This window comes from Macaca mulatta, chromosome 18 (genome assembly GCF_049350105.2).
Source record: "Macaca mulatta isolate MMU2019108-1 chromosome 18, T2T-MMU8v2.0, whole genome shotgun sequence".
Classification (NCBI taxonomy): domain Eukaryota; kingdom Metazoa; phylum Chordata; class Mammalia; order Primates; family Cercopithecidae; genus Macaca; species Macaca mulatta.
The window spans coordinates 5689219-5711967 of NC_133423.1; the positions used below are offsets into that span (position 1 = coordinate 5689219).

The 22749-nt window shown below is 50.5% G+C and overlaps 1 protein-coding gene and 1 long non-coding RNA gene across 3 annotated transcripts in view; one reads left to right on the forward strand and one right to left on the reverse strand.

Moving 5' to 3' along the window:
• Positions 1-3805: 3805 nt before the first annotated feature.
• LOC144336390 (uncharacterized) lies at positions 3806-5483 on the forward strand. Its single transcript, XR_013408135.1, has 2 exons — positions 3806-4750; positions 5287-5483. It is a non-coding gene; the product is annotated as an uncharacterized LOC144336390 (long non-coding RNA).
• Positions 5484-9634: 4151 nt separating this feature from the next.
• ZNF407 (zinc finger protein 407) overlaps positions 9635-22749 on the reverse strand; it is a 458811-nt gene continuing 445696 nt past the window's right edge. For both annotated transcript variants that reach the window (XR_013408133.1, XM_001085704.5), the window contains exon 9: positions 9635-12097. Coding sequence is in view for 1 of the 2 variants with exons in the window: in XM_001085704.5 (XP_001085704.4) it covers positions 10779-12097 (1319 nt within the window). In the remaining variant the exon portion in view is untranslated. The remainder of the gene's footprint in view (positions 12098-22749) is intronic.

Genomic DNA, 22749 nt, shown 5'->3' on the forward strand with positions numbered 1-22749 from the left:
GGGTCCAGTGGACACCGTCCTCAGAGCAGCGCGTCCAGGAGCAGAGGAGACCGCGGGGAGTGGAAGCCAAGTCTAGGCTGCAGGGAGCCGCTGGGGGACATAACCTGAGGGTTCAGGGAGGGGCTGCGGGTCTCCAGCCTGTCCCCCCAGGGAACCCCTCCAGGGAAGGGAAGCACCCACCTGGGACTGCCCTCCCGCCCTCCATCCCCCCACGAAGGGTATTTCTTGCCTCGGCATCCACGGGGTGGGCACTGGCCCAGCCCTGTCCTCTGCAGGGAGGAGCTCCCAGGACTGTGACATCAGGTGGTGTTGAGAGAACAATGGAGAGAAAAACACATAGACAGCGGCTTCTGGGATCCACAGGTGGAAAAATAAGTGAAGAAGCATCAGGAGAAAGCCGAAAGGAGCCATCAGCTTCCATGCCCTGCTGTCCCCACTGTCCCCAGGAGTGCAGCCTGGGTGTAGACATCTGGAATCCCAGATCTGAGGCTGGAGGAGGCAGTGTCTCATGCTGAGTGGCAGCACACGGTGATAGTGGACGGCTGGGCTTCGGAGACCCTAGACTCTTGACAGGAAAACAGTGGCTGAGCCTCCCTCCTGGCCCCAGGGCAACCTCTGCCGGCCTCACTTCTGGCCCGGAGAGACCTCCACTAGCCTCTCTCTTGACCCCAGGGGATCTCTGCCAGCCTCCCTCCTGGCCTGGGGGACCTCTGCCAGCCTCCGTCCTGGCCCAGAGAGACCCTCCACCAGCCTCCCTCCTGGCCCAGGGGACCTCCATTGGCCTCCCTCCTGGCCCCTGGGACCTCGGCCACCCTCACTCCTCCTGGCCTGAGGTACCTCGGTCAGCCTCACTCCTGGCCTGGGGGACCTCTGCTGGCCTCCCTTCTGGCCTGGGGGACTCAGTCCCAGCTGTGAGTCTTGTCCTGACATCCGTGTGTCCATTTTGAATTTGTAGAAGTGGTCACAGGCCTTTCTCCTCTATTCTGAATAGGGATGGACATTTTTCAGGCTCATCCTTCTGACAGTTTTAGTGACCATGACCTGTCCCCCAGGGTGGGAGGCACACAGCCCACAGTCAGTTCACTGCACAGACACCAGGGCTGGAGGATGCCTTGACGACTCATGCAAATTCTCCAGATGGGAGAGGAAATCAGGGAATGTTCCAGACAAAAGAGAAAATAGTGGCAGGAAGTGGAAGTAGGTCTCATTGGAGGGTGGCCGAGGCTTAGGGTGAGATGAGCCCTCATCACTGACCAGCTAACCTGAGAGCAACGTGTCCTGTAAGTCCTCTGGCACAGAGATGGGAGATGTATCGGGCAGGACCACCAGGTTCAAGGGCTTGCTTGGCCACTATGGATGTGGAACCCGGTGAGGGTCCTGCCTCCCTGTTCCACTCCTCATCTGTAAAATGGGTCCGTATCCACAGTGCTGAGCTCAGAACCCTTTTGTGGCCTGAAGTGAGCTGTGCATTGTATTAGTCCATTTTCACCCTGGTATAAAGAAATACTCAAGACTGAGTGATTTATACAGGAAAAAGGTTTAACTGACTCACGTTTCCAAATGGCTGGGGAGGCCTCAGGAAATTTACAGTCATGACAGAAGGCAAAGGGGAAGCCAGGACCATCTTCACATGGCGGCAGGAGAGAAAGAAGAGGAAGCAAAGGGGAAACAGCCCCTTATAAAACCACCAGATCTCGTGAGAACTCCTTCACTATCACGAGAACAGCATGGGGGAAACTGCCCCCATGAGCCAATCACCTCCCACCAGCCCCCTCCCTCAACACCTGGGGATTACAATTCCAGATGAGATTTGGGTGGGGACACAGAGCTGAAGCATATCACGCATTAAAGCACTTCGGGCAGGGCCTGACGTCTCTGTTCTCTGGTGTCTGCTGTTGGCACGAGTGAGGAGTGAAGCCGTGACCTAAAGCTGGGGATGGGGCCGCGTCACCTTCGCTGTGTGTCACTGGGCGAGCTCCTTAGCCTTTCTGAGGCTCTGTGTGGCTAATGCCACGTGCCCTGTGGGTTCAGGAGGCAGTAGGGAAGGTATCTGGAAAGCTGCGCACAGGGGGCTGGCTGAATGGGGTGGGGCCTCAGGGCCGTGTGCTGTCATGTTTGGAACCTGACGGCACAGGACCGAGTGATCTTTTCCTTGGTAGCCTGCTTGGGTTTCCTCTGGATAAAGAGCCTGTGATGTGTCACTGGCTCGACAGAAACGAAACACAGATGTACGTGGTCCAAGCCACAGAAGGTCCTGGGGCCCTGGCCCCGTCAGGCGACCCTGCGAAGCCCACCCTGCCACACTCTGTGCTGCCGGGAGGAGGTCGGGCCTTCACCCCTTGCTTCATTCTCTGTCCCCTCAGGTTCCAGGAGGGACTCCCCTTCCCTCTGCCGGGCTCCAGCTTCAACAGGAGCGACAGAGTGCGTGTCACATGCAGAATGAGCAGCCGTGGCTGGGGCACAGCATGGACTCTCTTCGTCCTGCATCCCAGCTCCCCGGCTTCTCCCGGGCATAGAGGGGTCGCCTTCACCTCCCACCACCGGAGGGTGTGACTTGAAGGCCCCGGGAGACGGCGTGTGGCTCATCGGCCTCCCCATACCCAGGGGCTCACTTGGCCATGCAAGTGCACCCAGGCGGGGCCGTGTTACCCTCGTGTGCAGTTCTCTCCTTCCTTCAGAGGAGTGGAGCTAATGCCAGCAGGCCAGCTTATTTCTACACTAGAAATAGAGCCACGCATTCTTACTGGAGGCACCCGGTAACACGGCGAGCCCAGAGGAGGGCACATAGCGGACAGGGACCTGGGGCGGGTCTCCCTGGGCTCTGGTGTACAGGGGCTGTGTGTGTCGTCCTGGGCAGTGTAGGGCTCAGCAGTGGCCTGGCCTCCACCCACCACACACCTAGTTGTGGCAACCCAGACTGTCTCCAGATATGGCCACTTGTTCCCTGGGGCCAGGCCACCTGGCTGAGGACCCCCGGGGCAGAGGACCGGGCTGCTGGGAGCCTCTCCATGCAGGCAGTGTGGGGGCCTCGGCCACGTGCCTCTGCCTGCACAGCCCTGCCGTGAGCGTCTGCAGCTGCTTCTCTGAGCCTTCCTTCCCCTGTCCTCCCACGGCCACCCACGGGCTCTGGCGTCCTCTCCGCAGGTTCCTGACTGTGTTGTCAGGTTACAGTCCACGTTCACTGCCCTGGGAGACGTTCTGCCCTCGATGTAACTAAGATTTGCTACACACCTCTCAGAAGCCCACCTTATATGGATTTCAGCTTCTTTGGGGACAGTTTGCCATCACTGCCACGTCCAGACCGTGTTGTCCTTCTGATACTCTCCTTCAACAATTCACAGCCGCTTGCTGAGACTTGTCCATGTCATCGAAGCGCTTAGAGCTGGTGTTAATACTAGGGTCTATCTATTCTCAGCCTCCACTCTGTAGAGGACCCGCCAGCCTCAGGATGCACAGGTGACTCCTCTGACATCACAGCTGTTCGAGGCCAGCTCTTATTCATAAAATCGAAGGTCTGGAATGAAGTCACGGTTCTCAACTCAGGACCCAGTCAGCAGATCCGCTCCCCAGAACTGCAGAACACGGCCTGGTGGCCCCAAGGCCGGGGGGCCCACGAAGACGCCCTTCTAGACTGTGCGTCTCTGTCGAGCCCACCAGCCTCTGCTGGAGTCTTCCAGGCCTGGGGGGCGCCTTCTCTCCAGGAGCAGCCCGTCCATTTTAGGATTGCACCCCTGGGACCTCTCGAGTCCCTCTCCCTGAGAAAGCGTGTGTTCTGCCCCACTCCAAATGCCTCAGAGGCCAAGAGCATGCAGAGCCGTCTTCTTTAGGCCTTAAGAAGCGACTGGAAATTCAGCACTGTCCACAGCCTGCTGGGCTCCCCTCGGAGTGCTGGGCGCCATTCTGTGGCACGTTTGTTGTCCTTTCCAAGGGAGACCCCATACTTCTCCTTCCCCCAGGACTTGCTTCACACAGATTGATGGTATTCGTTACATCTGAGGCACTCTCGCTGCATCTCGGTTGCAGAGGCATGGAGATGCGAGGGGCATGCCTTCCGGACTCAGATGGACAGGGTGTTATTTTCCCCTCCCGTGCTCCTCTCTGGCTTCTGGCAGACCCGCTTCATCACAGGGTGCACCAGGAGACGACCTGTCACGAGATGCTGCTGCGTGCACAGCAGGCCCTGTGGCCCGGGGCCCTCTGCACCCCTGCTCACCAGGCTCCCGTGAGACATTTCCTGCCTCTAGTCAAAGAGCTCTCTCTAGAGAAGAGAAAGTCCCCATTATTCAAGACTGCCCCAAACACCAGCCTTCTTTGCACAGAATGTCGAGGAAGGAATAACTGTGCCACGAATAGCACCGGCCCAAGTCTGCAGGGCAAGGAAGAAGTCAGGACATGAGCAAAGACAAATGTTACTAGAAACAGAATGAACTTGCAGGCTTCCCTTCAGATGATGATGACTGCGGGTGAAGAGGAAATCCTCTTCATTGTCTCTTCCTGTTGGTGGAAGCTGCAAGTCACCTGACCACACACGGCAAGACAGTGTGACTCAGATCCAGCGTCTGCCATGAAGTTTGGTCTCAGGGCCCCGCTCATCAAGAAATGTTCTGGAAAAAAGTGGAAGTAGGTAGAGGGATGTGCTCTGAACCAGTGTGGCCAAAAGACGTACGTTCACGGTGCATTCATCTGATTCAATTCCTGCCAAAGGCTTTTGTTATTTGAGAACATTATGACTAACCCAACAGAAAGGAAGGTGAGTAAGCAAACAGGAAAAACTGATGATGAATTGACAATCCATGTATTTATCCATCCAATTAAAGTAATTTGCTGAGCGCCTGCCTAGCTGCACTAGAAGCTCAGGGCCTGAAGATGAACGTGCGGAGGCTATGTGCAGGGGCGTGAGCTTACAGCTGGAATTAGAGACAAAGGAAAAGGCACCTGAGCCCTGTGACGTGCAAGGGGGTCAGGGAAGGTGGGACACATGTGGCCTCGTGGCCAGAGCCCTGCCTGTCTCCCAGGACATTCTGAATATGGGGGGAGACTGCGCCTTGGACAATTACTGCGAGTCCCGACCCTTTCCAGAAAAGTCACTGGCAGCGTCGTTTCCAGGCGTAGGTTAGGAACACCGTGCTCTCTCATAGGCCGTACGTTGCAACTCTGATATGAAAACGTCTTCTATCTCCTTCAACTGCGGCAGTAGCACAGGTGAAAGACGGGCGCCGAGCCTGGGGGAAGCATGCGTGCGTGGGTTATGGCCCTATTTACAGATCAGTCTTGATTGCTCTGCAGATGTGCTGGGGCTCTGTGGAGCCGTGGAGGCGAGGACACAGGTGGCCCTGCTCTGGGAGGTTCCTTCCTGAGGTTCCCCGACGGCTTCCTGCACAGAAGGGCCCAACGCTGGCGGGACAGGCCAGGAGCCCAGATCAGCCTCGGAAAGCTCGGGCTCCAACCAGAGCTCATTCTGGAAATTAAAAAACAAACCTTGACGTTGTGTTGGTTTTTATTCTTCCACTTGAAAAGTTATTTGAAGCGTCACGTGAGATCCTGGAGAGGACTGAAATGGCACCGTCACTGAGGGCTGGTCCTAGGTTCATGTTTATCCTGGTTATAAATCGTCTTTTTATGAAGTTGAAAGCCATGTTGAAATTAGGTCATTTTAAAAGAATTTATTAAAAGGTATTGAAAATGCAGGGCCATGGAGGAAGTAAATGATTCTTTGCCTGGGAGATTTAGAACGGATTTATTTAATTCTGGTAATGGGCTTTGTGACCACGGCTGTCTTCTGTCTCTGGCTGGTGAGCTCTTTAGGGGGGCATCCTTCACGTCCAGCCGGGAGAAAAGCAGTCGTGTCCTGTGCACAGGGTGCAGGCATTTGGGTGGATGGTTCTTGCCCTCATGCTTACTCCTCAAGCATGAGGTTCAAGACCCACCTCTGCCTTGTCGATTTTACAGATCCAGAGTCCAAGAAAGCCAAGAGGCATCGACGTGTCCTGGACTGTAATGGGCTGGGTCCCTTTGTTTTCTCACCAGAGGGTTTCAGGGTCCAGATGCGGGGCCCGGATTCTAAGGCCTGCATGCTACGCCTTCGGCAGATACCTCCTTCATCCAGTGAAGACCAGCACATCCAGCCTGGTATTTCAAAGCTGGCTTCATAATGCTGATCTCTCATTTCCATCTTCAGGATATTTCTTACAAAGTGTTTTTTTTTCATCTTGTTGGGTTTGCAAAGGATGCCCTGTGGAGGTGCAGCTGAAGGCGGGGGGCAAGGGAAGCCAGACTGAATCCCGCCTGCTGCCCCAGGCCCACCCCTCCCACCTGCTTGGGTTTCCACGGTATTTATTTAATGGGTTGCTTTCTCGTGGTGATGAAAAATCATCCCACTATGGGAATCCTGAGTTCCAGTCATGAAAATCGCCAAGGTGACCATGGAAAGGAGGCCAGCAGGCACGCTCTGCCTCTCGGGGAGAATGCCAGGTCCCGGGCCACTCCCATCCCAGAAGGAGCAGCAGCGACCACCCTGGACCTGGACACAGCCAGCCAGGACCACGGCCTCCGGCCACGGCCACGGCCTCAGGCCACGGCCACGACCACGCAGAGCTCACAGACGCACCCCAGCCTGCAGACCTGGGGGCCCTCCCCGGCCTGTTTCTCTGCCCTTTCTTTATCTCCAATTATAAAGCAGCGCCAGGTTTTCTTGTCAGCCTTTGCCATGTCTCCAAATGGCTTTTCGGTGTCAGGCCCATCAGGAAATTAACTCATCATGCCGTGACAGCTGCTAATTTTTTCCCCTTACATGTCAGATGGATCGCCTGCTGAAGCTAATAATGAATCACCCATCCCTGATTAGAAGGTGCTTCCGAAACGTATAACTGCCATCCGAGAGAACTTTTTTCTTCATGTAAAATGATATCACCCTAGAGGAGTAGAAAACGAATTGTATTCTTCAACAAGATGGAACAGGAGGAGGTTGCTTAAGTGAGCTGTGTGCTCTCTTAAATTATGGGCTAATATTAAAAAGTAAAAGAAGTGAAAACTTACAGCTTTTTTAGTTTGCTAAATGAATGACCTTTCTTGTTCCCTAATTCTCTTACTAGAACCAGCTCTGGGTTAGAAATCCAAGCTGGTTCGTGGATGCTTTCCTTATGCCATCATTTCATCTTTTGTTCAGGAAAAAGAAGTTTGGTAGGACTGAGACACAAATGCCACGCGGGGAACAGCCCCTTGCTTCTTATAGCGGAGGTGGGCGGGGGCTGCCTGGCCCTGCGGAGGCCTCGCTGTGCCCCACGAGGGGATCGGGTAGAGATGACCAGGGCGTGGGTAGAGATGACCGGGATGCCTCACCGTCCAACTCCTAGGACTTTTGACGAGCTTTGGCTTACCGAATTTTCCCATCTGTGCACTTCCTTGTAAAATCTAGTTTCAGCAAGAACCCTGCCAAATCGGTTCAGCCAGAAATCCTGGCGAGAACCGTAACCTTAACCCTCCATGTCTGCTCACCCTTGAGATCTAACCAGGTTCCTCATCCTATCACGCCCCCTCCACCTCAGGTGGAATCTGATGGCCCTGGCCTGGCTTCAGCAAGAATCCAGTCCTGTGGGTTTGGGCAGAATCCCCTTCCCCCGTGCGACCCTTTTGTCGTCTTCCACCCACCAGTGCCTGCCCCTACAACTTCTTGGCTGTAACCCTTCGCTTGCTACTGTATTCAGAACCGAGTCCAGTTCTGTGCCCAGGTCTTTTCCCCCCTGCCATTTTCCTGAATAAAATCTGGGTTTTACCTTTGCAACTACTGTCCAGCTCTGGTTTTTCTGTGATACTCTGGGGTCCCATTTCTGAACAGAGCTTGTAAATGGCAGTGGGGCTTCCAGCGCCGCCCTGACCGAACCTTGTAAATGGCAGTGGAGCTTCCAGTGCTGCACTGATAGAACCTGGGCACATTCACCTGGTTCTTCAAAGCAAACCATGTAGCGAAAAGGATCCCCGTATCAGGTGATGCGAGCTTGCCTGCTTATTCCGCGGTGCATGGGACATATTTTAGGAGAGCATCTTCCCCTGCTCCTTCCACGTCAACTGCTTGGTAGGCCTGGGGCATCCCAGAATGATGCATGTTTGAGCCTGTTTCATGAACGTGACCTCACGTGGCTACAACTTCCTTTGTATGGAAACTGCTCTCTTGCTTTGATCCTCTCCAGCATACACAGAGAGCGCTGCTCGACTTCCGCCATGGAAGCTGAGGTATGAACCATTTCTATCTGCTGCCTTGGGCGGTCTGGTCTTCCTTGCATGCCAGACGTCCTTGAGGCTCCGTCGTTTAATTGGCTGCAGCTTAATACCAAAGTGGCCTTTCTGGATTAGTCTCCAAGTAAATATTTCATTTGCCTTTTTTTTTTTTTTTTTAAAGAAACTTTAAAGTTCTGTCATATTCTCTGGCAAAAATCACAAGGAAAGTTATAAGCTTCTTGTCTTTTTTATAGACAATCCACGCCACAGTGAATGTCCCTTGCTCACAAAACCTGCTATGCCTCATTATTCTGAGGCACACATTTGTGTATGTGCTTCTTAAACCCCCTTACATTCCAATAGTTGTGTAATGAGAGAGAAAAGAGAGGTAACATTAACCTAGCTCTATGGGTAATTACAGGATACAATGGCTTAGTGAAGCCTCCGCAATCCTTCTGAGCCTAGAAACACCTTCTGTACAATTTTTTTTTATGCAAAGGCCTGCTCTTTTCATTGTGCATACAACGTGATTGCTGGTTTGACACTGCAGGCTACACTGGTTTTATGAAGGATTAAATGCCACCTGAGACATATTTATCCTAAATAAATCACCAACGGTAAACTGCAGCATGTCAGTGTCAACACCCTGGACTGCAGCAGAAAGGTTAGCCATACAGGACTACGCACGGTTAGGAATTAGCATCCGAGCCGAGGACCGTGGGCTACCGCTAACGGGAGGAGTGATCAAGAAATATTTCCACTGAAAAACATCCCCCCCACTTTTTTTTTTTTTTTTTAACATGTATGAGAAGCCTGGCGAGGGCCATCACTTTGTAAAGGTCACCTTGATCCTGTCACTGTTTGCTGCAGACAGTGTTTAAGAAGCCCTGAATAGCCCTGCCATTGTTAAGAAACATGAGGAAGTCATACTCAGCTAATTATGGATCTCAGTGTCAGCCTTGAAATTTTCCCTTCAGTTCTCATTTTTGTGGAGGGTGGCTGTCTAAAGGGAGGTGGCCCTAGAGTGGACAGAGCTCAGCAGTGAGAAGCGTGCTAGGAAGAGGCCGGTTCCGCTTCTGAACTGGCCAAAGTGTCAGCTGGTCCCCGTGCTCTCTCAGGAAAAGATTTTAAACGGCGCTTGTATTTAAACAAAGAAGGTACCATTCTCCTTTCCTCTCATGTCTGCTCTTCTCAATTTCTAGATGCTCTCCATGATAGAATATGTTATTGTCACCAGAATGCATCTGGGCCATTTGCCAGACGCTGAGAAACAGTATCGGGCGGCAGGGGACGCGCGGCAGCGCTCCACGGCGTCTGGAGGCCACGAAGGAGGGAGAAGCCAGCAGCCGCGAGCGCCGGGGTGCCCCTCAGTTGCCACAGCTGCCCACCACTGGCTGCTGAAAATAACGTGCCATAATGATCTTTTAATGCTATAATTTTATTTCAAAGAAAACAGAAACAGAACAAAAACAACCTTTGCATTTGAGGGAGGAGATTATTTTACAGTTTTGGAAAAGAATAAGAGCAATTGTATCAGGAAACAAATGACTGCGACAGAAACTCGCATCCGACAGTTGCAGTGAATCCACAAGGAAACACAGACCATGCTGGCGGCCACGGCAGGGCCACAGGGCACGGTCTCCATGTGTTAATGTTTCATGTCAGCATTTTCAAATTGACAGAAATCACAAAGAAATCCTGCAAAAATGATATCAATATGAACAAACCCTTGTTATAAAAAGCAAAATATTGATACGAACAATATCTTCCAGAGTGCGCATTTCACATATAGGCTTTATTGTATGAAACTAAGTCAAAATTAGAAGCACTGGCTATCTTCACCAACATACATTTTAACTGAATATAAACTTCAAGGCTTTTCTTAACCATAGGCTTAAGAGGATTTCTTTTATGCAGAATGTGACCAGAGCAACGAAGACACCTAAACTGTTTGAAGATGGGAAATCTATACATGAAATGAGCTAGCAGGCTTCCTTTGGTCTGGGGACACTGTTATTCTAAAATTAAAAAAAAAAAAATGAATGGAAGTAGAATGCTTCAAGACGGTAACACTTGTAGCTGCAGTTTTCAGCCCAGTAGAGAATGAAATGTAAAGGCAGCTACATGCTGACTGCACGAGCAGGCGCACCCCAAGCCACGAGGGGGATCTTCACCACTTTCCCCACGGCCATGACCTCCTGATAACTGAAATGGAAAACACCTGAGAGAAAAACCCACTGACAACACTGGGCTTCTCTTCAGCACAACGGCCGGGACAAAGGGGGAGGCCACTGACTGAAGGCCCCCAGTGGACCAGAGCTCCCTGTGCGGCCTGCGCCCGGCCCTCCCATGCACCCAGCAGCCTGCTCCCCGAGGCCCCGTCCACGGTTCCCTCTGTGGGCGCCTGGCCAGTGGCTGGTGTGACTCTCGCTGGCAGTGCACGCTCAGGGCTCAGCCTCGTCCTCACGGTTTTGAAGGTTTCAGATGAAGCTCAGGGAACACAGCCCCCCACCGAAGCTGGACCTGCCCAGCCTGCCCTGTGCTGAGTAAAGGTGCCGCGCGTCTCACGCTTCCTGGAGTTCGCTGCTTTCTCTTTGGCTCTGAATCGCTGCCGCGGCCGGGGAGCCCTCCTGGGTGTAGATGACCACGCTGGCCAGCTGCTCTGCCCTGCTTGGGGCCCCGGCCTCCGTGCCCAGCGTGGCCCCGGCCTGCAGGAGTTCCTGTGAGTCTGCAGTCTCCAGCACAGTGTGGGAGTACAGGCCCGGCTCGTCCTGCACCCCTGGGGGCAGCTCTGTCACAATGTAGTGCGTGGCGCCCTCGGAGAAGCCGCCACTGGACTCCTGCACCATGGCCTGGACCAGCTCCTCCGTCACGATGATCTGCGAGATCTCCCCGTCCGACTCCACCAGATCCATGTGCTCGCCCTGCGCCTCCTGCATGATGATCTGGGCACCCTCCCCGGCCACCATGTGGACGGCACCCTCCTCGCTCACCACCACCTGGGTGACACCGTCCTTAACCAACTGGCCGGCCGCGGTCGTGTCACACACAGCAAACTGGAGGACGCCCTGGACCATCTTCTTGAAGGCCACCTGTGCCCGCTCCTGAGAGGCCATGGCTGCTGAGGGATGCACCACCTGGGTGAGCACCTCCACGGCAGCCGGGCTCTCCTGGGCCTGTGGGAACATCTGGATCTCGGGGGCCTCAGGGTCGGCAGCCACATGGGAGACCTCCTGGCCGGGCAGCTGGATCAGCACGTCTTTGGGGCCAGGCCTGCCTTGCTCCTCGGGTCCAGCCCTGCCCTCCACCTCCCCTAATTCAGTGACCGCACAGAGCAGCGCATCCAGGGCTGAGGATGCCTCGGGGGGAGCGACTCCAGCCTCCGAGAGGTTTAAAATCTCCTGCTTGGTCACCTGTTGTATCACAGTGCCACCTGGACTGAGGGACTCATCCATGCCGTGGCCTTCCATGGAGCCTCCCACGACGACCACCTGGGTGGCTCCATCAGCCAGCTGCTCGGGAAGGATGGGCCCGGGCACCACGCTGCCTACATGTGCCCCGCTCTGACTCGTGGCGATGACCTGGCCATCCTCTGTGATGTGTACCACCCGGGCCACCTGGCCGGCCATGGCCAGCGTCTGCAGCGTGGCGGCAGCCGTCTCCTCCACAGAGGGGTCCAGGGCAAACTCCCCGTCGTAGCCCTGGAAGATGATGACCTGCTGTACCTGCTCGGGGGGCGGCGCCGGCCTCCTGCTGCTTCTCAGGGGTTTCTCCTTGACAAGGGGCTCTTCTGCCAGCGCTGCCGCGGTGAAGGGGCTGTCTGTCTCCACAAAGGTGGCTCCTTGTCCCTTCAGACGGCACTCGTAGGACTTGGAAACAATGCCTAAGGGAGACAGGGACCAGTTAGAGCCTGGACAAAGGACTCGTAGGCGTACAAGTAAGACAACGCCTTCTGTAGAAGCACTAAGCTCTCAGCAGAGACGCCGTGACCCCCTATTCCAAACTCTGAAGAGCTCTCTACAGTGCAAGCTTCGGCGGGGCCAGAGGCCTCCGTGGGCATCTGCAGGCAGGCTCTAGGCTCGAGGGCACACACGGTTAATGCTGGGAGTGCACCTCTCCAGGGTGAGCTGTCCAATACAACTCTGCAGGGGTGAGTGCCTCTCCAGTGCCCAGGGAAGGAGGCTGGATACCTCCCCCTACCACCATCATTTCTTTCGTAACAATGCATTCGGTCACGGGTGCTAAGTAAAGTTCAGCAAACAGCCAGCAGCAGTATCTCCTAACCCAAAGGAAAATATTTTTTTAATGACCAAATATTATATATGGTATTTTTGTTTATTCAGCAAAAAGAATGAAAGCCTCGCATATTAAATTTTTAAAAATGTCATCAATAAACACAGCTGTAAAAGTTTAATGCAATAAATATTTATTGAACATCGACGTTTCAGGCGCTCAACCCAGGCAGGCAGCCTGTGCAGTCCTGTGAGTGGCCGTGTCCTGGCAGCATGCAGGGCGCTCTGCAGGGTAATGGGCACCCGCAGACATGGGGTTCTGGCCACTCAGGGTTTGAGGGGGGAGTCTATACTGCAGAACTGGGTGGTGGGCTTCGAGGGGCCGGACTCGGCCTTCCTCCTCTCTGTCCATCTTCCGGACAGTGCCTGGGATGGAACAAGTAATCAACAAAGATGTGTTTGCCAAATGCCTTGGATACAACGTAAGGTGACAAGTACTGCACGGAGACAAAGAAGCCATACATTCAGGAAAGAATATTCAGGGAAAGATGTAAAAAAGAAACAACATTGGAGCCCTGTCTTCGGGACAAGATTCAAGCCATCTCCTGAGGGCTGGGAGGAGAAGTCCTAGACAGAAGCAGTGAGGCCCAGGCAGAGGCAGGAAGGCCTCGGGGCAGTGGAAGGCTTGGGCTGTCAGGAGAATAGGCTGCTCGTCTCAGAGCAGGTTGCCCAAGGCTTCCTCCACCCTGCACTACGGTACCTGGCCACGGGCCGCAGAGAGGAGCAGCGTGCTGACTGTTTTCAGCAGGAAAACTACAGGACGGTAACGGAGGGTCAGAAATTTTGATCTGAACGCCAGCCCCAAACGCCTTAGTGAAAACACTGTGTGTAGAAGATACCATAAGCCCCTTGGTGCCCGGGCAGAGGCAATAAGGGGAGACCAGGAGAGAAAAGAGGGGGCGAGCAGGGACGAGAGTGAGGAGGGGAGAGCTGGAGCTGGGTGCATCTCCTGGTCTGGGGCCATCTTGGGCCCTTCACCGTCTGCCCTTTGTCAACGGGATACCCAGGGCAGGCGGGCAGGGCACAGGGCTCAGGTGGGCAGCGGGATTCTGAAAGGCCTGGGCTGCTGCAGGAGCGCTGAGCCCCTCTCAGAGGTCTCAGGCCAGGGGCTTCGGCTGCCATCTGTGCTGTACGAGGAAAACTCTGGCGTGATACGAGGACGGTGGGGACGGGAGGCGCTGCACGAGGGCACACGGCCAGGCACACATCACACCTTCCTCAATGTCATTGGCGACTCAGGGCAATGCCTGCCGCTCCCTGCCTTGCTGGATAAAACAGGGCTGGAAATGGTAAACTTTATTTCATATAAAAGAAATGCGCTCTTAAAACAGACTTCCTGCTTTCTTCTTTAAATCCCAATTTTCCACTGGTTTCTAACCGACTCCATCCCTCCTAAATAAGAGAATGATCGGCAGGTGGCCCACAGCGAACATTTCCATGTTTCAACAGCCACCACATATTTGAGATATTCTGCTTTATTCTCCTTGAGGGGGTCAGTTTCTTAACGGCATCTTTTAAGCTTAACAAAAGGGAAGAAAGGATTAAGAATTGTTAGAGATTATTTATCACCAGGACCTCTTAAAAAGAGTCAACCATTTTGCTTATCGTGTTGGTGGTGTTCTGTAAGAAAGCGTGTCTTTCCACACCGAGTTCATTCTGAACACAGACCCCAGACAGGGCCTGTCTTCCAGTGGGTGCGTCTCAGGCCAGATCAGCAGAAACCGTTACATCACGTTTACCAAGAGGACGTGCCCCAGCTCTTACTCAGGCTGGAGGAACACGGTCCTGGATTTGAAAGTATTAATTAACTGTTAAGTACTAATTAATATATCTTCTTTCTCAGGCAACTCTGTAAAGTGTGAATCTTAGAAAGGGTATGGAATTTTAGGTCAAGAAAAGAGCTGCAGGGCCAGCCAGGACAGCTCCACTACCAGGAGATACTCCTGTGTACTCGCTCTGTGCCCATGGAGCCCTAGCATGAGCCGGTGCAGTCAGGCCAGTGAGCCGCAGGGGTGAGCCAGGCCTGGCCTCGCCCTCACGCACCAGGCAGAGGAAAGCACTGCGACTTCAAGGTCAACTCACCCTTCCCGAAGAGGGGCCAAAATGTTCATGAGTCCAGCTGAACAAATCCCCTAATTATAGTGCACCCTGTTTTCTCATGGTTACCCCCAAACAAGGACAGAGAACAACTGGGTAGCACTAAACGGGGCTGCTGGCTGGCCCCTCCGTGTGCTTCGGGAAGCAGGCACTTCCAGAACACGAATTCCTCTTCCTGAGGCTTGGTGGTAGCAGTTACAGGTGTTCAACCTGTGGTACTCATGCTGTGTGAAGGCCTGGAGACTTCCAAAGGTCACGGGTGGTAAGTTTTGTGGGAGCCACTGCAGAGCCTTGGACAGGGTCTGCTTGGGCACACGCCCGGGGACAGAGCTCCTGACTACCTGCCTTTCCCCCTCCTCCCACTTTGCAGAAAGAACCCGCACCCGTCCCCGCCTGATGCCTTGCCCTAGGGAAGATCAGAGTTTAAAAGCTAAGCTGAGATGAGGGTGGGCGTGCAGCTCCCGGGGCACGGGTTGAATCGCTGCCTGTCTCACGGTTGTCTTGTAAACTTTGATCCTCCTATATTCTCTCCTCAGAGAGGTCAGAAGCCTCAAGACGGTGGCGCCCACAGCTCCTGCATTCACGCTCCCTTTCCGCCTGAGCATAAGCTGGGCATGTGTGGCTGATCCCCAGTCAGTCTGCCATCTGCTAGGACCTCTAGATCTTTGCCTCCTGTACTTGACAAATTCTTTCTCTGGTATGCTTGCAATTTCTCCCCAACCCCTACTTTTCTACCCAGTGCCATCTTCACATGTCAACCTTGATTTGTTTCTGTTCATTCTCTAATTTTAATGTCATTTTTAGTCTAATTCAGAATTTGAAAACAAGGGAAATAAGGACACAAAAACAAAGAAGGTGCCTTCCGGTCACTCCCCTCCCCCATTACTTTTAATTACAGAAAAGGACATACTGCCTGTACATTAAGAGACAGGAGGAACTACTGTAGCTGGTAAAGGAAGAACAAACATCCTCTCCTTCGGTAGGATGGCGCACGCTCAAGTCCGAACAATTCTGTTCTTTACTCTGTAACTGGACAGGAAATCTCTTGGGTGTAGAATTATCCTTTGAATCCCTTGCAGCACTGATAATTATGCTATTCTGAACTACTTACTGAATGTATTTGAATCCAGAGGTGGGTTAAGCCACTTCCAGACCATTAATGTAAACTAAATGGGTAAATACTGCTGTCAGTGGGGGGGTGTGACGAAGCCTAGCAACGTCAGCGTCCTCACCTCCGCGCACGCACAGGCCCGGCGAGTCCATCACAGTTCATAAATGCGAGCGCGGGTCCATCTTTTGATTCAGCAATTTAATAACTTCGAGTGCTGTCAGTACGGCTTTGAAAAATAGCACCTATAAAATGTAACAGCCTCAATCAGATTGAAAAAGATTCACCCACTGAAGATTCTTCCATTTCAACCATAATGAATTAATGTTGAGCTATGTAGAAGTTCAAGTGTCATTTAAACTAATGTGAGTCTCTTCTGTAACTTTCAACTCCAACTGGGCTATGACCAGGAATTTACTGGGCACATCAACCTCCATTTTTGAGCTCTTTCTAGTAAATATGAACCGTAAAGCTCACCAAATGCAAATGGCCAAATGGGTATGGTGTTTGGAAAACAGGTAGGTGGTACAGGTTGCATCCTTCACTGCTTAGTCACTGTTATGTCTCCAAAAATCGCGCAAAGCCTTAATGGGGCATGGATGCTCCATTTACATGGATTTACTACATCCAAATCCATGTAGTATTTGTATTATGGTACCTTTAAAAAAGACAGTGTCAGATTTGAGTACAGTAACAGTAGCTAACCAAACAGTGTACCTAAAATCATTATTTTTTGGGTCTGTTTCCAATAGGGCGATAAGCAGCTTTGTGTAGAAGGCACAAGTGACATTAAAATGCAGCCTCGTGCCCGTCTACAAAGTCCTCACTTTCTCCCTGTTTGCTTTTGCGAGGACAAAGACATTTTACTCCCTTCTCAGAGCTGAACGCACTGAAAGTTCACAGCTTGGATGGAATAAAAAGGTAGTTGCTGGGGTGTCTAAGGATTTGCTTTTGGGGAGAGGGTTTTGAGTTCGGCTCGCTGCTCTGGGCTGCCATTATGAAGCTGCCGCTCCTTCTGCCTGCTCGAAGCCAACGTCTCCAGCGCGGAAAAACACAAGCTCCATGACGCGGGGGTGGAGGGGTGAAGCTGCACAGACTCTGCTCCCCAAAACTGCGCTGAGGGCTCTGTTCTGCTGGCTGGTGTGCTTCTGGGAAGCAGCACGGGGCTGCGTACCTGACGCCTTCCTCTGTGTGTGCTGCTCCTTCCTTACTGTCATCACTTTTCCCACAGAATAAATACCTTACGCTTTTGTTAAGCTTACGTTTAATTAAAATGTACAGAATTTGTGCGGTAAACCCGAATGAAAAAAATAAAACAAGGGCCCCCTCTCTTGAAGGCATACGTTGTGAATGAAAAATGTCATTACAGACTAAAAAATTTTGCAGTAAACAGGGCCTACAGAGAGAAGTTTCCCCTGTAATGACATCCATAAAATACACAAATGGCACTTTTAGTACCATCCTGAATATGGCATTTTCTGTGCTCTACACACAATCTAAATGGTTTGATCATAGAGCATAATACTCCATTGGGTTTATAGAACAATCAATGTTCCATAAAATGATGTATTTATCCAATAGTAGGCTCAGCAGTTACTGGTGTATGACATTGTAGGACACAGGCTTGGGCTCCTCGGCCGCACACATGCTGGCTGTAAAACTTATCTAACACCACTTCAACAACTTCATCTCATCTGTGGCAAGTAATTTGTGGAAGCCTCAGCTTGGTTTAAAAAAAAACTTGTAATAAAAATTCATAGAATTTTCAGGAGAATGAAAGCTGATGACAATAGAAAGGTCACATTGTGTCTCCACTAAAGGGGTCAAAGGTTGTTAGCAGTTCTAAAACCGAAAGTAGATTTCATGCATCACGTAGCAGATAAAGATGGCATTAAAAAGACATGTCGTGGGGTGAAATGCCTAATGCCTACAGAAGCCTGTACTAATATCCTATGTAAACCACTTTGTTGCTACAAGTCAGCATTTATTTTAAATTTCTAAGCTTCTCTGGAAACGGTACTAAATGTTGATACATCGCTAGGTTACATCTCAGACACTGGATGCACTTTAGATTTTCTAGTTTGGTAGGCCCAGTAAGCTTGAGAATGCTGGGTTGGTTCACCGTCATAATGAAAGCACCTTGAATACGATGCGATTAAAAAAATAATACAGTTCACATAAAAATTTGGGACACACAGGACATTGCAATTCTTAAGCCACATACAATTTTTCTTGGCTTCAATTTTAAGATGTAATTTTAATAAGAATGTTAAGAAATCATACTTAATGTCTATTAAAATGAAACAATATTAACAGATTATGCTAATAAATTAGAGCCATATTTTAATGTCACAAAAGCTTATAAGTTTCTCAAGTGAAAGCAGGAAAAATGACAAATTAAAATTCAATGAAATATAACCTTTTAGAAATTTCAAACCAGGGAATACATTATTCTTATAATAGCAGTCACCAATAGTTTAGCCAGTCAAACTGATATCAATAATTGCTCCATAATTTATTCATCTTATCGACAATAATAATTCCCTGGCGTTATGCAGGACGTCCTGTTACAGAGGCCCCACTGGACTCTGGGTTTGAAGAAGTGATACTTTTCATGTTAACACTGGTACATAGTACGGGGGACTCCCTGCCTTTGAGCTACTTCTTGCACTAAACAATGTGAACTTCCTCAAGTTCCTGAAGGGGAAACTCCAATCAAGTGGTTTAAGGACTTGGCTAGGATCAGAGAAAGAGTATGAATCTGGTATAGCATGGGACAGAGTAACCTCTTAGTTTTATATTCCAGCAACCAAATGGCAATTTCTCCTTTTTTTTTTTTTTTTTTTTTAAATTTTTTAAGAACACAGGTTGGTCAGTACCTCATGTCTCCCATTATTTTCAATGGTTAGAAACACATTCTGGTCAGTGTTACTAAAATTGACACACAAAATAGAAACAAATAGGTTACTTGAAATGCAAGATTAAGAATTATTTTTAGCCTTTGACATGCATGTTCAACATGGTAGCTAAACCAGTGAGATTTATCTCAGAGCACAGACTAGTTTTGGTCAGCTGACAGGAGCTGGCCTAAGGATGAGTTAAACATATCACAGCGTAATAACTGAAAGGAGTTTTGGTAACTCTCTGCTGTGTACCACATATAAACATAGACAAATATGTTGGAGGAGGACGGTAAAGTCTTTGTCATGCCTTGCATTTCATGAAGGCTGCTGTTTTACAAGAAGAGATGGGGAAATTGCTTTTCTGTAAAAATTAACTGAGGTTCACACCATTTCCAGAAAACTCTTTCACATAAATTCAAATACACAATTTCTTTGGAGGTACCATGCACTTTTTAGTGAAGGAATATTTACAATAAACCAGGGCAGAAATTTAGGTACCAAAAGTTTTAGTCCCTTTTTCTTACTTGCCATGGGTGCAACACTTAACACTGGCAGCAACTGAAGATAATCATATAAAACCCCTGAAGAGAATGCTAGATATTCGCAAAAAACGAAGACTAAATTTCATCTCGAGTTGGAAATACGTAATCATGCAGGTTTCTAACTTTACCAAGAATAGTCTCCATGGGCCTAGACATTTCCATGGCCACTGAAGAGTGACAAAGAACAAAAGACAATATTTTACCTTTAAAGTCACAAACCCTAAGAAATGTTGTATTATATCAGACCCTTAGGTATATATTATCATTTTCATGCATGAAGATCTAACAGTAATAGAAGTGATGCACACAAATCTCACTCAGTAAGATAAGAATGCATGCTTTAAGGTTATCTTGACAGGCTTTGTGGGGTGGAGAGGAAGGGCAGCGGTTAACTGTTTCGCTGCTGTGCAGAGGCCTGTGAGCTGCACCGAGAGATCGCGATGCACAACCATGTCCCTTTGGAAATTGAACTCAGGTGACAGAAACAGTGTCATCGAGTTTCATGGAGGGTGATGAGATGGCACTTTAAAATCAGGCTGGGAAGGGCTCTGATCTAGTCATTTACCCATGAACAGTACTTCTTTTTTTTTTTTTTTTTGAGACGGAGTCTCGCTGTGTCGCCCAGGCTGGAGTGCAGTGGCGCGATCTCAGCTCACTGCAAGCTCCGCCCCCTGGGTTCACGCCATTCTCCTGCCTCAGCCTCCCAAGTAGCTGGGACTACAGGCGCCGCCACCACGCCTGGCTAATTTTTTTGTATTTTTAGTAGAGACGGGGTTTCACCGTGTTAGCCAGGATAGTCTCGATCTCCTGACCTCGTGATCCACCCGCCTCGGCCTCCCAAAGTGCCGGGATTACAGGCTTGAGCCACCGCGCCCGGCCAACAGTACTTCTTAAGAACTGCCAGTTGATGTGCCAGCAGAAAGCGCTCAAAAGTCTTCAGTCCTATTTGGAACAAAGCAAGGGGAGGAGTGGTGGGGGGAACCCTTACAGTATCAACATAGGGTGCGTCTCTCATTCTGCACACATTTCCGAGTGTTGAGGTCAGAGCCCTGGCCCACGGGAAGGGGGGTGTCCCTCTTGGAGGCACCCTTGCCTCTCCTTCCAGTGCAAGCCTTCTGCTCCTGTGCCCTGACATGCGTGTGAGCATTAGGGACAACGGCTGAGAACACGTAACAGTGCCCTTCAGGCTTTGCGTGGCAGCAGAACCCAGGCTTGGAAAAGGGCTGTGGAATGTCAGTCCCTCAGGAGTGAGGCTTCCAGAAGACCTTCGAACTCTACCAGACAAATAGCAGCCCCTGCTTACTGTAAGGCTGCCTCTGTTTGACTTAAAGACCTAACAAACTGGAACAGGCATTCTTATGGAATCAGAAAATCAGGAATCCCAACCACCTTTTCCTAAATGTTCTCTGACAGTCTATGAACTCCCAAAGCAGATAAACAGTATCAGGAGACAAGGCCTATTTTTCAAAAGTTGTATACATTATACATACCTTAAAAGGTAAAATTATGCAAATAAGACCAACCGATCCTGCTGGAAGGCAGGTCTCTAACAAGGCTGACTTGAAAAGGCTAACAAGGCAGATTAAACTTGTTTCCTTTTTGTTTTTCTGGAAAAACCCTGTAAAAAAAATTCACATTCACTTTCGTAGTCATGTTTGTATTTCCTTTATATTATAGTATCTTCATATTGTTCCCAAGGAAATGAGAGGAAACAGACATTTGTCTTCATTGTAGACACTTTTGTATGAAGGTAGAAAGCAAACCGCTTCTCAGTAACCGCACAGAGGCACCATTAAAATCAAATTTACAGTAAACAGAACCTACGGCTGGGGTAAAACACTAACAGTTAGTATTTTAATGATCAGCAAAGCTTTCGGAGGTCTAACATCTGCTCATAGCCAAACGACAGCAGCTGCTTGTGTACACTTGAAACAATGCGGATTTCCTCTTTATGCCTTAAAATGAATCATATGTTCTGGGCACAGGGCTGCTCTTTCCAACAGAGCTGGTGTGTGCCAGGGGACCCCAGCACCCTGGGGATAGCAATTTGGGAAGGCCTGGGCTCTTTCAGGCAGGAGATTCAAACCCGCAGAAATCCCTGAGTCCAGGAAATGAAAGCGGGAGAAAGGGTGCAGAGGCCACCACTGGCTGGGCAAGGCTGTCAGGTGCGGGGAAGCAGAGCCTCAGGAGCTGTCACTGCGGAGCAAGCCAAGGGGAGGACACAGGGCCATGAAGGTGAGGGGACGATGGCCCTCAGTCCTTCCTTGGATCTACCTGGATGGATCTGGGAGAGCCTCTGTGCCAGGCCACACCCAGCCTCAGCCTTTTCTACACATGGCAGGGCCAAGGGGGTGGACTGGACGCTGACATTGTCAAGGTAGAAAATGATAACGCATTTTCTTCCTAACCAGTAGAAACTAAAATTTTTATTTGCAACATTTTCCTAAATATTTAAGTTAAATTCCTATTGAACGCTGAAGAGTATCTGTGGCTTGGGTCCTACAGAATAACATACCCCTGGGATGATAAACCTTAACAAAAATCTAACGAAAGACAAACTATGAGGCATGAACCCTGACTCTGGAATGAGCAGAATGAATAGAAACTAACTTTCCAATGGAAATCCTGAGTGAAGTGGCAGCCGTTGGAACCCACAGTCAGGCAGCTTGGTGAGACAGTATCCGTGGTTTCCCTCCACACACCTGACCTGGCTTCTCTGAGAAGCAAGGGAAGTTCAGAGGGAGATCCTTTTAAAAAGCACAATCCAAGCAAATATTGACCCCAGGCCTGTCGGGGTCCTGTCCACCTGGTGCACTGTGCACATCTGAAATGCACAGGATGAGGTGACACAGGACCCGGGTGCGGCTGGCACTAAGGCCTCACTGTGTCTAGAGGGAACGGTGCGCCATTATGTCTCAGCAGCTATGCACGACACACTGAAGTCCTCCAGAAAATTTCCACAGTAGATTTTTGAAATAGGGTAGTAAGTTCAATGAGGTAATAACGTGTCATGGGGCTGGGGCCACTAACAGGACCACATGATTCCACTGTGTTCCAAGACGGCACAAACAGGAAAACTATCTTTAAAAAAAATTATCAGTAGTTTATTAGGGAAGTTAAAGGTTTTGTTAAACAGGTGGCACTATTTTGCCTTTTCACTAAAAGCCTGCTTGAAAGGAGTTGGCTGGCAGGCACACATAGCAACGAGCATACGGTATGGATCTGAACGCTGCTCAGGGAGTCACATCCACGCACGTGCGTCCTTCCACCCAGGTGCACGTGCAGGAAAGCGGTAGCAAAGCTGTGTACGGGGTGCCCCACAGGCACCCCCAGAAGGCACTTTGTGTGGGAATGGTGACATGAACAAGTGGAAAACTGAATTCACCATGTGTAATCCAAACTCAGGCACCCAAAAAATGAGCTCTGTCAATCAGGCAGCTGATGCCTGGGTCCACTTGGCACACAACGAATTGTCCACTTGACATAATCTTCAACAAGGGTTAGAAAGGCAGGACTTGGAATGCTTTCGGGTGGAATGTCTAAGGGCCACTTCTTCTGCCGGAACTTGTCAGTCCCCAAAATAAAGCTACAGG